General features: G+C 35.2%; 1 protein-coding gene across 1 annotated transcript; it reads right to left on the reverse strand.

Moving 5' to 3' along the window:
• Positions 1-1520: 1520 nt before the first annotated feature.
• On the reverse strand, positions 1521-18195 carry LOC136811735 (cyclin-dependent kinase 2-like). The gene is made up of 8 exons (XM_067068354.1): positions 17942-18195; positions 13457-13534; positions 12088-12208; positions 11442-11541; positions 3841-4013; positions 3334-3395; positions 2702-2843; positions 1521-2171 (listed from the first exon to the last, which is right to left on the reverse strand). Exons 1-8 carry the CDS (start codon positions 18079-18081, stop codon positions 2076-2078), a joined length of 912 nt encoding a protein of 303 aa, XP_066924455.1. The 5' UTR covers positions 18082-18195; the 3' UTR covers positions 1521-2075.
• Between the last annotated feature and the right edge of the window lie 93 nt (positions 18196-18288).

The raw sequence follows: 18288 nt of genomic DNA on the forward strand, positions 1-18288 counted from the left end.
CATTGTGTTGGTCTCTTCAGTCTTCTACACGTTTTTTTATAAGAACATCCAAAATTCTTAAAGCCTTGGAATGTTCTTAAATTTTTAAGCTTTAAGCCTAAAAATATTTTAAACATGTTCTTTTATTCTTGTGAGTATTTCTGTCCATTTTCCTAAGAAAATAGCTGTTTTAAGGTCAGAAAAGCCTTAAAATATTCTTAACTTGTTCTTAATATTTATGCCATCGAAGCCATATGTTCTGATATAGTTTGTTGTTATAAAAAACGTGTACTTGATTCAATCTTTACATTTTTTTCTTTCATCTACTAGTAACCGACAAACTAAACTTGGATTAACAAAATTGTTGAACAACTGTTAGTTTCAAATAACTTAAAATCTGGAAATTTACATAAAAAATACAGCTAAACACTTAACCTTACTAATATAAATAGTAAATATAATTTTTAGAAGAATGGTCAATACCAGGCAAAAGGTTAAACAAAACGAATAAAAAAACACTTCTCATCTTTTATAAGCTATAAGCTTTGTTTAGCATTACTAGAAGTTCTTATAAATAAAGATGCAGGATAAACACACCCTACAATGTTGCAAGAATCATTTGTTTTTATATTCAGACATGTTGCTAGTAGAAACAGAGTGCTAATCATCATCATTTATCGTGTTAATTGATTGACATTAACAACAACAGGAAGTGAAAATGACGAAAATGATTTTTTTTCTTTTTCTTGTGCTTCGTAATGCCAGGTAAAAAATTGGTAAATAGAAAAATATTCTCACTGATAGCAACGACGGCTTCGTAATGCCTTGTAAAAACATTTAAATTTTTTGAAGCCGTCCGATGTCCTTACTTAGCTTCATTTAGTTTTAAGCCTTTTAAAATGTTCCTATCATGTTTTTATTTTTACCATTTTGTGAGTATTTTTATATGGGTTTTTTAGAGCTCATAAAACTTTAAAATGTTCTCAACTTGTTCTTAATATTTTGGCTATCGAAGCCTTATGCTCTTAAATAGTTTGCGTTCTTATAAAAAAACGTGTAATTGTTTCAGCCAGGACAAAAAAACGATAAATCTTTTCAGGAACGGCATACTAGAATTGTGCCATTATATATATTTACAGTGTAATCATCAAAAAATTATTTTTTTTTCAAAATATTTAAACGCTTTTTCATAACTTTTATATAAACAGTTTAATTGATTAAAATTGCAATTTAAAAAATTGATTTGAAGAAGATTTGATATCTCGAAGATAAGATAAAATCCTTATTGAAGAACAGACGAGTGCAGATTGCAGTGCTTGTCATTGGCACTGATTGGCAATGAACGAATGCGTCAGTCAAATTCTCCATGCAATATTGGCAATGCAAACGATAGAAAAGGATGCATTTGTCCAGATAAGGTTATATTAAACGGTTATAATATACAGGCTTTTTGTCAATGCATGAAATCCTTGCATGACTTTTTATAGCGCTAACATCAGAATTAATCAAAAGTAAATGCCAAAAATGGTAATAAATATGGCAACTAATCTATTGTTTATTTTTAATTTCTAGCAAATAACAACTCACACATTTGCCATATATTCATTTAGTTGAAAAATCTCTAATTTCTTAACAGTAGAACATTCAGCAGTATTAATATGTTGTGAAGAAGTGAGTGCCAATGAACAACAATGTTTTCTTCCTCCCATAAGCCCAGATAAGCCCAAAGTTTATACAATTGAATTTATTTTTTGAAAAAAATATTTATAGACACTCAAATCAATCATCTTTGATAGGATAAATATGAACTAATCGCCATTGCTTCAAACATCGTTCATTACCCAGTAAATGTCTTATGGTCCATTTATTGCTTCAAACACAACAAACTTGAAATATTTATAACGTAGCCAAACAGCTAAGCAACTTGCTTTAACGGTTAAAATCCAAAAAAGAAACTGAACATTAAAATTCTCAAACCTCTTTGTCGCAACTTCTCTCAACGATAATACAAAACTTCCCTCGTGTCTTTACCATTGTAATATATTCTTCAACGAATACATCCAAATATTGAACTGTGCATGCGTCAAGAAATTGTATTACGAGACAGCAGTGTTACGAATGTCATTAAAGTATGAATGAGCGAGCGCGTTGCGGGCGGAAACTCGACGACATGGTTGATAAGTCAATAGCATCTAGAAGTGAGAAAGCAAAATATTTTTAAAAAAAATCTTCAATCAGAATGAGATGACATTGTGCTTCACAAGTTTGAAAAAAAACATTTATTACTTAAGATAAACGAATTTCTCCATCGAGCACTTTTCAATATAATAAAACTTGACAGTATAAACTGAAAATTAGGGATTAAGTCGACTTTAAATAACCTTCTATTTTGAGCTCGACTTTTAATGAATTGAGGAAACCCCTACTTTAAACAAAAGAAACAAAGAAATTTGGTGTCTTTTCACATGAAAACATTATTGTTTGAATTAAGATCGACAAAAAAGTAGGCCGTTTAAACCAGTGCCGGTTTTTTGTCGATCTTCATTGTCAAGTATTCAAATTGTTAAGCTCAATCTCACATCAAGATTTGGTTTATACAGCCGCTCTTTTACCGCACTCAATTCGACTTCCTTTTTTTTGATGAAGTTATTTGAATTAGACACCATATAAACTACGCCTTAAAAACTAAATCAATCGGTGAATTATTCAAAATGCATTATACCTTTAAAAGATCAATTCCATCATCGTCTAGTTCAGGTAGAACTTCGGAGAGATCTTTCGGATTCCATTTCGGAAAATCGGATTTGTAGTCTTTCAGTTGGGTGACACCAGGCCAAAGTTTCTCGTTTGGTGTACCAAGTACTCTGTATATCAAAGAAAAATCTTTTATTTGAAATACCTAAGGATTTGGACCTTATTATAATATGACCAAATCATAAGTCACCATAATCACTTTAGAAATATTCTATAAGTGCAGTCTATGCTCGCATACAGAGCTGCGCTGATGAGTCCTGGAAATGAGTCTGTGACCGCAGTCGAAAGCGACCCGAAGGCTCCTCTTTCGATAGCTATCCACCCGAAAGTATGGGAGAGCGTCACTCTTTCTCCCTGGATTGCTCCACTTACCCTTGATCCTTCTCTTAATTGCTGAGCATCAAGCAGAGAGGCATCAAGTACCATTTTAAGAATCTTTGGTATGACGCGGCTGGGGGTTGAACCCACAACCTTGCGAACCGTAGCCGGATGCTACGGTCGTTTTGGAAATGAAGAAATACAAATATAATAAATATCAATGATGAGAATGATTTGATAGCAATTGAACTACTGTACTATTTTAGTTCATCATAATTGTACCTGAACATTTTGAAGAGTTGATCGATCTCTGAGTCTCCAGGGAACAATGCTTTTCTTGTGAGCTAAAGAAAAACAGTGCACGTAAGAAAACCGTAAAAGTGGAAGATGCGCAACCAGGGTTACTTCATTATTTAAGATATTTTTTTAGATACTGAACAAACTTCTGGAAAAATTCTGGATCCTTTTTAAATCTGACAATTTTAATTCTAAGGTGTACCGCTCTGGGTCCAAAATTAAAATTCATGAAAAGTCACGAAAACATATTCCAAAAAAAATTTACAACATTTTAGAGTACCGCATGCTGTAGCTGTACAGTTGGCTCTCGTTAATTCGAACTCAAGTGGTGAATCTTATTTGTTCGAATAACAGAGAAATTCGAATTATAGAGAGTATTTTTTAAGAGGGTTTCTCCTTGACGGGGACTGGAAACAATAGGACAATAGAAGTTCGAATAAGCGAGAGTAGTTTAAAATATCATGGTTCCCGAAATCCCAAAACATCTGTTACCATTTCAACGAAGATACATCCAATACTCCAGACATCGACTGCAGTAGAATACATTTTACAACCAAGGAGAATTTCAGGTGCACGATACCACAAGGTGACAACTTCGTGAGTGTAAGAACGAACAGGGATGCCAAAAGCTCGTGCCAAGCCAAAATCTGCAAGTTTTATATTGCCTGAAACGGAGTGAATAGATTCCGAATAATCAAATTTCTACGAACAAACAATACAGTTGTTGAGTGAGATCCGTATATATGGTGTTTGTCTTTATTATAGAGAGGGTCTTTCTGTTGATAGAAGGCCTGAGTTGTCTTCTCTTGACGAGTGCCTTGTTTGTGAAGTTAAATCTGGTTCGAAAAAACTTCTTCTTTGTCTTCTCTACCGAACTCCTAGTCAAAATGCAGAAGAATTTTCTGCATTTAAACAAAAATTGGAGGAAACTATCAGAAAAATTTATAATGTTTCTCCTACTTTAGCTATTTTTCTCGGTGACTTTAACGCAAGAAACTCAGTTTGGTGGACTGGTGATATCACAAAATTCTCAGGGAGAGGACATTAGCGAGTTAGCTTCACAATATGGGTTACATCAACTGATTGATGAGCCGACTCATCTTCGTCCTGGGGTGTTCTCCTTCTTGCATTGATCTTATTTTTTTCATCTCGCGGACTCCTATTTTAGACTCCGGGGTTTTACCTTCACTTAATCCACGTTGCCACCACCAGATACCCTTCGTAAAACTAAACTTTCAAACTACATTCCCTCCAGCCTATAAACGCAAGATTTGGGACTTTTCTCGTGCTGATGAGAGGGGAATCGTGCTTGCCCTGAATGCCATTGATTGGGAAACCTCCTTTCTGGGACTCAACGTAGAAGATCGTGTTTCCCTTCTCTCTGAATATATACTTAATATTTTTTCTAATTTTTGTTCCAAATAAAACTATCACCATCAGAGACAAAGATGCGTTATGGATGACTCCTGAGATAAAGCAGATGCTTTTGGATAAGGCTAAGATATATCGTCGTTGGAGAAAATGGGGAAATCCTCCTTTAGATGGTCAGGCACTTGTTGACATGGTTGACAGGTGTAGATTGGCCATCAAGACTGCCAAGGATAACTATTTTTCTCGTCTTGGCAACTCTTTAAATGATCCAAACATAGGAAGTAAGAAATACTGGTCTACTCTGAAGCAGTTTCTGAACGTACGTAAAACCCCGAAAATTCCACCTATTCGAAATGAAAGAAACGTCCTTGTAAGCGATGTTTCTGAGAAGGCCGATATTTTCAACTCTTTTTTTTCAAACCAATGCTCACTTATCGATACTGGCAGTGTTTTGCCACCTGAACAATTTCTTACTAACTCCAGACTCGATAATTGGCCCAGCGCTAGCGATAGGGCCTTTCATTTGCAACTTTCCGTCCGCTGTCTGTCCGTCCGTTTTGGTAGAAACGGCGCTTGAAACCATAGTAACACACTTTTTAGTTTTGCCGTTTGGAGAGGGAAAAGGTTGCTAAAGTCGGATACTGGCTATAGTAGATATATTTTCTGATTTCGCGCTCCTTCAAAAACAAATTTCAAAACAAATCAAGATGGCGGTCGAAGCGAGGAGGTTGATTCATACTTTCTTGAACATTTTCTTTGCTTTAGTGGTCAAGAGACTTTCAAACCAAAGATATTTTGTAATGATTTTCTTTTTATAAACCTTTTTCAACATTCTGCCATATCTTATAGTCTTTGCTCAAGTTTCATAAAGTTTTATGAGTGAAATGATGAAAATTCTACCTTAAATCACTTTTATTTTTAGTTTATTGGTTTTTCGAAAAGACTTTATTTTTAGAAAATAATGGCTTCTGATATAGAAATAAATAAACTGAAATGCAGCTCATGTGTAAATTTGAATAAGATTGGAACTTTTTTCTTGATGCTACACAAGAAAACAGTCACTTCTGGATCTGTCGCTAACAACGGTCAGTGGCTGGTGGGACGTGGTATGATTTTCAAACTCAACACATGATTATTAAAAGTAAACTGATTCTAGAATTTGGTAATGGACACTAAAATGGAGCTCATGTGTAAATTGGAACAAGATTGGTACTTTTTCCATGAGGCTACGCGTGAAAATGGTTATTTTTGGATCGGTCTCGTTTAACGATTGGTGCGGTGGCTTGATTTTTCAAACTCGACACATAATTATTTCAAATCTGATTATTGGAATTGGATATTTAGCGGAGACTAAATGCAGCTCATGTGTAAACTTTAACAAGATTGGGACTTTTTTTCATGATTCTACACATTAAATAAAATGGTCAATTCTGGATCTGTCGCATTAAACAGTTGGTGGCTTGATTTTTCAAACTCGACTCACATACCGTCAACCGTCTCTAACTTGGGACGATTGGTCGAAACATGGGAGTGTTGCATATCTGGTCTGTATTTTCACTTACTGTAAAATCGAAAGAGAAATCGTGTATTTTTAAATACGCCTTTCCTTAACTCAAATCAAATGACTTTGGAAGTTCGGTGAAATGGTGGCCGAATTGCCGTCCCATGTTTTTTCAGATAGTCCCAAGTTGGAGCAGTTGATGGTAATTATTTAAAGTATATAAACTAATTCTGGAATCTGTTAATGGCCCTAAAATGCAGCTCATGGGTAAATTCAAACTAGATTGAACATTTCTCATGGTTGCAAGGCATGAACAGTGAAAATGGAAATTTATGGAAAAAGCTGACCTTGTGAAAAAAGATGAACAAATGAAAATGAAAACACAGGTTCATTTCTAAAAAAATAGAAAGGAGCCTTTTTAAAATGTGGCCTGATGTGGCTGATGTTTTGATGTAGTTTAAAGTAGTTTTGAAATTTTTTGAGTTTGTAAAAGAGGTTATATGGTAAGTTAATTATGTGTGTCTGCCTGGGTTTTGATAGTCTGTCACCAAGGGTTCACTCACAGGCAGTATCAAACAAACTGTACCCGACATTTTTAGTTACACCTTATAAGATTTTTTTTTCTGAAATTTTGAGTCTAGATACACAGGCTAGAATTTTATTGGAAAGTTGAACCTGCGCCTGTGTAGGCCCGGTTGGTAGGAAACCATTCAATAAATTTCAAGCGTCTAACCAATGAGAAGTACCGCGGTGATTTTGAAATTTTTTTTCCTGTCTTCACTTTGATCCATGTCAACGGGGTCATGCATTTGCTGTTTTGCACGCTCGTTTTCAACACGTTACTTTTCGCTGGGCCTTCACGCCCAACGGGCTTCTTGTCTTGTATTTGAAGAAGAAAAAATCGAGTCTATTATTAATTCTTTGAATGTTAACAAGGCCCATGGGTGGGATAATATTTCTACTCGTATGGTCAGAATCTGTGGTAAGTCTCTAGTAAAACCTTTGCTTAGTATATTCAATCTTTCTATCAACTCTGGCATCTTCCCATCACAGTGGAAGAAAGGAAACGTGGTTCCTGTCTATAAAAAGGGAGACAGGAGCATAGCCAAAAACTACAGACCAGTGTCTCTTCTTCCTGTGTTTGGAAAAATATATGAAAAGTGTATTTATGATACACTTTACAGATATTTTGAAAATAACAACTTATTTTCTCCTTGTCAGTCTGGTTTTCGGGAGGGGGATTCCTGCATTTCTCAGTTGTTATCCATAACGCATGATATTTATACAGGGTTTGACAAAGATCCTTCTCTAGATACCAGGGGGTGTTTTTAGATATTTCAAAGGCATTCGATCGGGTGTGGCACGATGGCTTACTCTTTAAACTCAAATCTTATGGGGTGACTGGACCGTTACTTTCCTTAATTCGCAGCTTTCTTGACGATAGGCATCAGAGAGTTGTGTTGAATGGGAAAACATCTGAGTGGAAGCGAATCAATGCAGGGGTACCTCAAGGCTCGATTCTTGGTCCACTGTTCTTCTTAATTTATATTAATGATCTTCCAGAAAACCTTGAGTCAAAACCCAAGATCTTTGCTGACGATACCTCTTTATTCTCTCTTGTGATTGATCAACTCTTGAGCCTTGATGTACTTAACAGAGATCTCTCCAGGATAACTGATTGGGCTCATCAATGGAAGATGTCTTTTAACCCTGACCCATCTAAGCAAGCTGTTGAAGTCTATTTTACCTGTAGACTCACTCCTCCTAATGCTCCAGTAATATCCTTTAATAACTCTAATATCGCGACCAGTGAGTACCAGAAACATCTTGGTTTAATCTTAGATTCAAAACTTTCTTTTGATCGCCATCTAGATGAGAAGATACAAAAGGCCAATAAAGGAATTGGTCTTATTAACCGACTTCGCAAGCATGTGCCTAGGAGATCTCTACTAACCATTTATAAATCTTTCATTAGGCCTCATCTTGATTATGGTGATATCGTTATATGACCGCCCAGGAAATGCTACCTTTGTGCAGAAGCTTGAATCTATTCAATATAATGCCTGCCTTGCTATAACAGGCTGTTTTCGTGGAACGTCTCAAGAAAAACTATATTTCAGAACTTGGTCTTGAAAGTCTTGCTGACAGGCGCTTTGCTAGAAGAATGACATTCTTCTATGGAATTATTAACAATTTAGCCCCTTCGTATTTACGTAACTACCTGCCAGTAAGACTTACAGCACCAGGTGGCCTTAGAACAAGAAATCCTATTTATCCTCTTAATACGAACTGAACGTTTCCGTAACACTTTTTTTCCGTACTGCATATCTCAGTGGAATGTTCTGGGAGGTAATATACGAGATCTACCTTCAATTAAAACTTTCAAAAAAGCAATCTATGAATTTTTGAGACCCAAGCAATCCCATGTTTTTGATGTTCCTGACATTCAAGGAGTGATCTTTCTTAATCGACTTCGGTCGGTCGGTTTCAGCCATCTCAACGAGCATAAATTTAGACATGGCTTCCGCGACACTTTAGACCCTTTCTGTGGTTGCCGAACTAACTCTGTTGAAAACACTCAACACTTTCTTCTGCACTGCTCTATATATTCCCATGCAAGACAATCTTTGTTCGACAAACTTCAGACCCTAGGCATTATTTTTCATCCGCCACTTAACCCTCCTTTTTTCTGTCGGCTTTTTTATTATATGGGGATGAAAGTTTGACTTCAATCTAAATAAATCTATTCTTTGTTCTGTTGTTGAATTTCTTAACGAAACTGGAAGGTTTAGCGGTGCTTTATTTTAGGCTTTTACCTAACAACTGTAGCTTCCTTCTCCAAGATTTTTTCTTTTTATTTCTTTTTTATTTACTTTTTATTTATTTTTTACATTTTTTTTTACATAGTCTAGTACCTCTGGCGATATAACGTTAGTTCCTAGCGGGGGGAGGGACTATATTTTATGTTTAAGTAATGTTTTGTAATATATGTTCGTAGTGTACACGTGTCTTTGTTTCAATAAAGAAAAAAAAAAAAAAAAAAAAAAAAGATCCGTATTTTGTCTCGATAACATAATATTAAGCAGATTTGTACTGAATTTGAAATATAACAAGTGATACTTTTATGGACCTACCTTGTTATGCATTTAACACATATATAATTGATATCTACGTGAGCATGAACGTTAAACAATCATTCAGAACACTAATAGTGACGATTTATTAAAATTAGTCGTTTGTTTCTTATAAAAAAAAAAACGTTTAGAAACCAAAATTTCATGCTCTTGAAATATTCTTTTATATTCAAGACTTCGTGAGCATAAAAAGAAAGCTATCTCGTCAAAAAATTGAGTAATTTGGCTAAGAACATTGATGTATGCTTATTAATAGTGATTCTTATAGATAAAGATGCGTTTTTTGAGCTGAAAAGTTTTTTTTACAAAAATCTGCTTGACCCATCTTTTACATACTTTCATGCAAAAAATCAGAAAAAACAACGATCCAATATTTCACAATGTCCAAAAAACCCTTTTTTTAGCTGTTTTTTGGCCCAAATTTGCCCAAAAACATTTTTTTTTCGAAAATCGGGCTCAGTCACATTCGAGGGTTTATAGTTATGCATCTTTGTGAAAAAAATCATAAAGAATGAAAGAGCAAATCTCGAGAAAAGCTAATACCTAAGTAATTGATAATGTGCTTATAAAAAAATATCGAATTTGGCCAGTTTTTCTATAAAAACACGCCAAGCAACCAAAATTTCATGTCTAAACACACATATGCTTCAAAAATAAGCCCTCGTGAACAAAAAAACATCTATCTCATAAAAAAATTGAGTAATTTGACTAAGAACATTACTGTATGCTTATTAATAGTGATTCTTATATATAAACATGCGTTTTTTAAGCCAAATAAATTTTTTTGCAAAAATCTGCTTGAGCCATCTTTTACCTATGATGGTACCCTACTTTCATGCAAAAAATCCGAAAAAATTAATGATCCAGTTTTTCACAAAGTCCAAAAAACCCGTTTTTTAGCCGTTTTTTGGCCCAAATTTGCCAAAAAAAAATTGTTTTCGAAAATCGGGTTCCGTCACATTTTGGCCACCACCGTTTTGCACCTTTGTACCAAAAATCAAATGATTCCTATGATTCAATCTCGAGAAAAGCTGGTAACGAACGGACGGACGGACAGAGGTGAATTTATAGGACCTCCACCCCACCGGGGTAGGTCCAAAAATCGAATAACTGAGAACAATTTTTCGAAAAGAAAATCAGCTACTATTCTTTAAGGACGCCTTTGACGGGCACACCATAAAAACACTTGTAAAAAGGGTCAAAGTTAAACTCTAAAAGCGATGTTAATTTTTGACCTATTTCACCCTAATAAGAGGATTTAAAGTGTGAGAAAAAAAAATTAATGTTTTTACTTTATATCCAAATTTTCATAAAAAGCCATTTCATTAAAACAGAAGTATGACATTTAAGGCCAATTTAAGTTAATATTAACTATTTTGAACCCTCCTTAGTGATTTTTGCAGGTTGTCGCGTTATTTACGGCCCTCGTTGGTTTAATCTCAAAATGGGACGGTGGCGGATTAAGGTCCGAGGTAAAAGAGGGCTGATAAGGTAATTTGTAGACTAGTAAACTAGTCGGTTATTACTTATAACCTTACAATAAAACTGTCAATCAAATAATGTAAACACTAATTAAATATTCAGCGCGCGTGAGAAAAAAGGAAAATAACCGACTAGAAGCTACTTCCAACGCCTTTTTTTCTTCACCTAAAATCGTAAGGAAAGACATACAGATTTCTGTATGTCTGACCCGTGCGGGATTGCATTTATTTTTCTTTCTGTTTATTGCGTTTTTAGAAATGCTCATTTATTTATATGTCCCCATGTTCAATGTTACTATGAAATATCATTTAGTCAAAAAAGTTGGATGGATTCTCAAAAACCTAAAAAAAGTTTTAAAATTAAACAACGTTTTTTGAGGGAAGTAGCTTCTAGTCGTTGAAATTCAGAAAAGAGACGCAACTTCACCCCTTCGTTCGATTTTTGTATATGGGTCTGTTTTCAACGACTAGTTTACTAGTCTAGGTAATTTGAAGCATTTGGAAGGATGATAAAGGAGTATAAGAAAATTCCATGTATAAGAAAAAATCAAAAAAAGATCAAATGCATTTATACTACGTAAGTGATTGCGGTAAAAATAAGCAAACCTTCAGTATCGATCAACAAATTCTGCGGTTTTAAATCTCTGTGTAAGACGCGATTTGCATGGCAGTAAGCTATTCCGCTTAACAGCTGGTACAGGTAACTCTAAAAGAGAGAGTACTAGATTACAAAAGTGAATAAAAAAAATCCCGTGCACCTTTCTATGCTGAAAATAAGTATATTTTTGCTTTCCAAAAAATTAACCTTTGTAGTTGTGTTTGAGCCCGAAGAAACTTTTCCAGTGGAGAGGAATTCGAAAAACGAAAATACTGATAGCGATGGAAAATACCTCCTTGATAGCTAGGATTTCTAATTTGTCGGGTTAAGCCACAAATATCATATTCCTTTACACACTAGATAGGCTAGCTACCTACAGATTTCTCGCGAGGTGTGTCCAGTTTTTAAATCGACTTATGTGCCATAGTGTTTTCTAATCTACCTTAGATTTTCGATCGTTGAATTTCAAAACATTCGAATCGTGCTGTTGACGACCAAAATTGAAAACAAGATGGCCGACTGTGAGCTCTAATCTGGACACGAGTCAAGTACGGCAAGCCAGATCCAGTCAAGTAGTAACAGATCAGTGGTTTAAGCTGCATTTTAATCCAGTGGGGGGAGTGGCTCTAATCACTATGAAAAAATAAAATATACCTTAACAAGACTGAGCTTGATTCCAGGGGGTTTAACATCATCCATGTATTTCTTGAGGTCTTGTGTTAAAAACTCAAAAACCAAAAACAACTTTGAATCGCAGTGGATAACATCATGTAACCTGGAAATAAAAGCAGTATGATGTCAACGGAAAAAAAAATAATGGAAAAGCATATTAGATGTGCATAAATCACTTTTCACTTCTTTTTTTTTAAATCAGTAACTTCTCTTTAGTTGAGGATAACATTGAACTCATTCCTTAGTTTTACCAAAACTAATTCTTGATCCAGTTTGATCTGTGGAAGTGGAAAACAGCAAAAACAGAGACTGTAACTTTCGATGCAAGAATCTTATGTGAAAAATAAGGAGGCCTCGGGTACCGCTAAAGCAAAACAAGATTTTTTTATTTTACTTCATTTTTTCATCTTCATTATCAAAAGCTTTTGAAATCATTGTTCCCAAAAGTCATAATGGTTTGTGCTCTGATTTATCTTTTCAATAATATTTAATAAAAGTTTTTTTTTTTAATTTATAAGCACCGGTTTAAAAATGAAAAGCAAAACAAGAAAGAATACACACTTAATACGAACGGACTTTTTAAAAATCTTCGGAATAAAGAAAGTCTTAGTTAAGCAAATTTTCAATCGATCATATCTTTAACAAAAGCCTACTGAGATTTTTTGAGGCTATAAACTAGACTTACTAAGGAAGCCTTGCTGAAAGTTTCAAAAAAATTTGGTGTTGCCTTAAAAAGATACGCCATCTTGAATTTTGCTCCAGGTCTGCCAAAATAGCAATTTTTTCGGCCATTTTTGACGGTTACGCAAAGATGGAAATCCTGAAAATGTGGCCAAAACCCACCTGTAAACCACTCCAGGTCAAAAGTTTACTTCAAAAAAGTCCCAAGGACCATCAGCAGCCAGCTAAAAGTGCTTCCAAATCCAGATTACGCAAAGTTTGAAGCCCTCTACAGGAGGTGCTAGAGATTTTCGGGGAAAATTTTAGAGACTCAATTTGATTTTTTCTGACTCCCTACAAAAAGTTCTTGAAATCCAATGTAGCTTTCTAATGTATGTACTTGAGTAAAAATTCATTGGCTTTCAAAATCTGCTCCCCACCAGAGTTCATGATTTTTAGGGGTCAATTTTCGCTTAGTAGCCTATCTTTGAGACGCTGTATCTTCAAAACTACTTGAGATATCAAGGTGAAATTTTCAGGGTCTTATTTTCTTGTGTGATAGATCATTTGGTCTAAATTTCAGCTAAATCCAAGAGGGTGAGGTATCAAACCCTGAAGACTCTTAAAAAATGGCTCTTATTAAATCCAGATTAGTATATATTATTTATCAAATAATAATAAAGATTCTTACTGGATGATATTGGGATGGTTGAGTTCTTTCAGTGTTGCAATTTCTCTGATTGCTGTGCTTGGAACCCCTTCAGTGTCACTACAATGGAAAACAGAAATCATCAATGTATGTAGGAAGAGAAAAGTTTGATTTGAAGGTTCATTAAAGACCTTAGACTAAACAAATTTAATAGATGAAATACCATAGTTTTCAAATTTATTTGTCTAAAAATAAAAAAATCTCTCCAATCATATTCCCATTGAAATGGGATTCTTTCTGAAAAATCTTCTACCCTGAAGAGTGATTTTCTGAAAAGTTGAGAATGTGGATATATCCTCAGATTTTGGTAATCCTCATAATATTTTGCTATAAATCATGAGAAAAAAACTGAGACAAACTAGATATGGAACTGATGAAATTATTTTTGAAGTACTGGGTGTGCCAGAAATAAATTACCCTGTTTGATGTGGAATTTCTTAAGTTGTAACTTCATAAGAAATCAAACCTTTTTCTTTAGAATATTAAGGAAGGATAAACTTTGATTTTGATGGTTCATTTATTGAATTTGGTCAACAACACCAAAAATTATGCCGAAAAATGAAATAATAAGTCATTTTCTAAAAATGCTCAAAACTGTTTTAAAAGTTAATCAAAATTCTGAACAAAAGACAGTGAACTATTTACCTTTCGCGTCTTGATAAAGTGTTTTAATTGAAACTTAAAGAAGAAAATCTTCCAAATATCTCTTAAAGGCCTCTTAAATAATTTGAAATTACCTTCAACCCTATTCACTCTTTAAAATATGGGGTCAACTTTTCGGTTAAAGACCATCATGAAAATTCAAAAGTAATGCTACATTCTCTACCCCTGCCTGGCCCAGAGGGGGCAAAATTGCCTGCCCCCTGCTGATTTTTTTTCCTGGAGCTGGAAAACTATTTAAAAAGCCTCAAAAAAAATTGTAAATATCAAAAAGGCCATAAAAACTGAACTACTTGGAGTTATGGGCAGTGACTCATTTATAGATGTAGATCATAATTCATTAAGATTTTTTCCCAAAATGAGGCTATTTCAAGATGGCGTCTGGCAGGGTGGGGCCAATAAGGCAAAAGAAAGTTGAAAAATCAGACAAAACGGCAATCCAAGCTGCAGTAGTGCCGCCATCTTGAAAAAAATTAAATTTCGAAATTTTTAAATTTGAATTAGTTTCTAAGACCTTTTTGCTGATAAAATCGATTCAACACAGCAAATTGGCACATATTCTTGAACTGTTGATGAATTATGCAGAATTTTGAGACGGAATTAAGACTGTTCATATACTGAAGAACTTCCGGTATATTTTGATTTGTCCAATTTGTTTGTTCCGCTCAGTTATTGTATTAGCTCGTATTTTTCATTCTCGTAGTTTTTACTACCCACAGTATGGCCCAAACATAATACCCTGAAAAAATTCCATTCATGTTTGGGCTGGTTTGGGTCAAAATAGCAAAACATTCTTTTTGACCAGGACATTGATGTATGGGGTAAGTTCAGGCCAAGTTTGCATTGGGCCAAAAATTTTTGGATTCTCCCCCAGAAAACCTGGCCCCACCAGATGGATCTCTTACAAAAATTGGTTTGATCAGGTTTGATTGGTTTCCATTGACATTGCCTGGTCTAATTTCTTAATTGTGTTTTTCCTAGATTTTCCCGGGTTTATATTCAGAAATAACTTACAGTTGTTTCCCGCCCTAACCCCTCACAAGCAAAAATGTGTTTGATTACCTCCCTCACAATATGGTAAAGTGCACATTTTCTCAGGTTACTTCTGGGAAATTATAATTATAGGAAAGCTGGACTGTTGCTGAATACTGTGTACTGAAATTTGGGTTTAGATATGCTTTTTACCAATCCATTTTACCGCTATCGTACATGGGCCCCAGTTTGCAGAGCAGTGTGGCACGTTTGCTCAAGATCTCAAGTGCAAAACTCGGAATAGTCAAGTGGAGGTGCAAAATTTGATGTTTTCAGCCAGGTGCAAGTTCAGACAATTTTTTAGCCTCAAGAGTTCAGCTATTTTTTCCTCCAGTGCAGCTAATTTTAGCGTTTTTTTGCCTTTTTGGCAAAATTTTGAGGTATAAGGTGCACCTTGTCTGGACCAAAATTTATCAGGCACATTCTTTCAGTGCAGAATTTGGTATTTCCAAATTTGTCCTCAAGTGCAGCCTTGCCATAACTCTGCAAACTAGCATGGGTGGGAAGAATATAAGCCCATTTATATTTCAATTACCAAACCGGATCGAACAGCTATCAAACTTTACAAAAATTTCTTGATAAGTTAGATTTAGTTTGATGACTGTTCTTTGTTCGATGAAGTTCGATTGATGTTCGATAGGGTTATCGATTGATGTTTGATGAGTTCGATGAGATTTAAGTTCGATGTGGTTCGATGATTGTGTCGGATTGATTCTACTTTTCTTTACCTTTCAGAAAATTACGAGGTTGCTTAATCAAAACACAGGCACTGTAATGTGTAGCCTGGGAATCCAAGCTCATAATTTTAGAAAAAACAAAAAATACCTCACCTCACAAAGTTCTAAAATTATAGAGCTTGATGCAGGTAGATTAGTCTGACACAGAATGTTATAAACAGTCTGTGTGGAACCCTTGTTGACAGAGTTTCTGAACTTTGGAAACCCAGGCAAACACACATAATCAACTTACCATAAAACTCCTCTACAATCTATAAAGACTTTCAAAGCTACTAAAAACCAAATAAAAACATCAGCCACATGTATTTAGACTTCCAGCCAACAGCCATTTTGTTTTGAAATGAATCTATGTTTTCATTTTCATTTGTTTTCCTTTTTTCTGCAGAGTCAGCTTTTTTCCATAAATTATGCGCGCGCATCGAAATAATCAAAATGCGCGCAAAAGTAATACGCCGAAAGCTGGCCAATCAGGCCGAACCTGCATTGCAGGGAAAAATCTCCCTGTGCAGGCGAGTTACCTGCGCCAAGCGTTAAACCAGCAGCAAAAATATCATAAACTAGACTGTGAAAAAAGTTTAACGCTTGGATTCCCAGGCTACTTAATGTGCAGTGGAAATTAAAATCTTGCTATCCAATATGACGATTCCCAGCCAGACAGTGATGTAATTTGCATGGCAAATATGTACCTTTGCAACGACCAACCAAATCATAAAAAAGCTTGTAAAAGCTCCAGTTTGTCCCATCCGATGGGATAGACATTGGATGGCCCGCGAGAATGGTCCGTGGGTGGCCGCCAATACGCCCACGAAATATAAATAAAAAATTGGGTGGCAAGGTGTAAATCGAACTAATCAAACCAATCGAACTTCATCAATCTACTTAATCGAACTGATTGAACCTCAATCGGATTCACCGAACTGCAATCAAACTTTATTGAACTATAATCAAACAGTCATCGAAACTTTACAAAAGTTTTCCTGGTTTGATAGGTGTTTGATTGGGTTCCATAATTGAACAGCTATCATTCGATAGGGTTCGATTAAGTTCGATTAGTTCGATAATCGAACAGTTCAATACACCATTTAACAGTGTCGACTGCACACGCGTATGAACAATTTTCCATTGTTTTGATTTTGGCAACCACGGGAAACTTCACTCTCCCCCGTAAAAATTGGTAGGTAAACATCCAGTTCTCATAAGAAAACCCAGCAGAGAAATGGTAGGTAAAGAACTCCTTTTAATCATAACTTCTTTTCCTTTAGATGAATTTTTGTGAAATTTTCAGGAGAGATACATAAAATTGTCATTAATATCATGCTCAAATATTTAAAACATTCTCTTTAAAGGAAAGAAAAAAATTGGCAATGTTTACATATTTCTCTAACCTTCCACAGTACTAAAGTGAGCATTTTTACCTACCGCCTCTACAGTGGAGATGGCAAGACTGTTAAACGGTGTATTAGTTTCATGATCGCACAGTTCGATACACCTTTCCCATAATTCAAACTTCTCAGAAATGGCCTGGGAAAATGTGCGCTCCGCTGTTGTGTATAAAATTGTTTGGGAGGTAAATTAACGCGTTTTGGTCTGCGAGGGGTTAGGGAAAGTGGGTTTTCAGCTTCTAACTTTTGATAGCAATCTTCTTTTGGCAAAAGATTTTCAGGGTGGTATAATATCATGAATAGATTAGATCAGATTAGATTGAACATCCTAAAATTTGAGGGGATTTTGTTCGACAGAACTTAAGAAATGCTCAAAAAACCAACTTTCCCTAAGAAAACGCAGGCATAAGCGGGTATGTTTTCCTCCAGAGCCCAAACGGTGGAGAGCATCAAAATAATACACGCACATTAGTTTTTCGAATTACGGGAAAGGTGTATTGACGCCGCCGTCTCTGGTTATATTAGACAGGGTATGTCGGTATTATACACGAAGTTAAGGTAATCATAAAACCCATATAGACATAGAAAACCTAAATAACAGGCCCTATAAAAAACACTGGCTATATTTAAAAGAAAATAAAGCTCAAATAGCTTACGCATCCAATCTTATTTTCTTCAGTGCAATAACTTTACCAGTTTGCCTGTCTAGAGCTTTGTATACAACTCCATAGGTGCCTTCACCAACTTTCTCCATCTTTTTGAAAATGTCTTGAATGTTTTTAACAGAACCATTCATGATTTCTGTGTTTCTGTACTACGTATTGTATTTTTTGGTTCTAAAATTTCCAAAAATCAATCAAAAAGCTGGTCTTGCAGCTGAGATTGGCTTCTTTCCCGCGCAAAATGAAAGCGAGGCTTTACGTTGAAAAAAGTGACGTAATCGTTCAATTTGTTAAATTTAATTTCGTTGGGCGGGAAATGGGTGATGCGAAGGCGTTTGACC

The sequence above is a fragment of the Clytia hemisphaerica genome, unplaced genomic scaffold (genome assembly GCF_902728285.1).
Source record: "Clytia hemisphaerica strain Z4C2 unplaced genomic scaffold, Clytia hemisphaerica genome assembly, whole genome shotgun sequence".
Classification (NCBI taxonomy): domain Eukaryota; kingdom Metazoa; phylum Cnidaria; class Hydrozoa; order Leptothecata; family Clytiidae; genus Clytia; species Clytia hemisphaerica.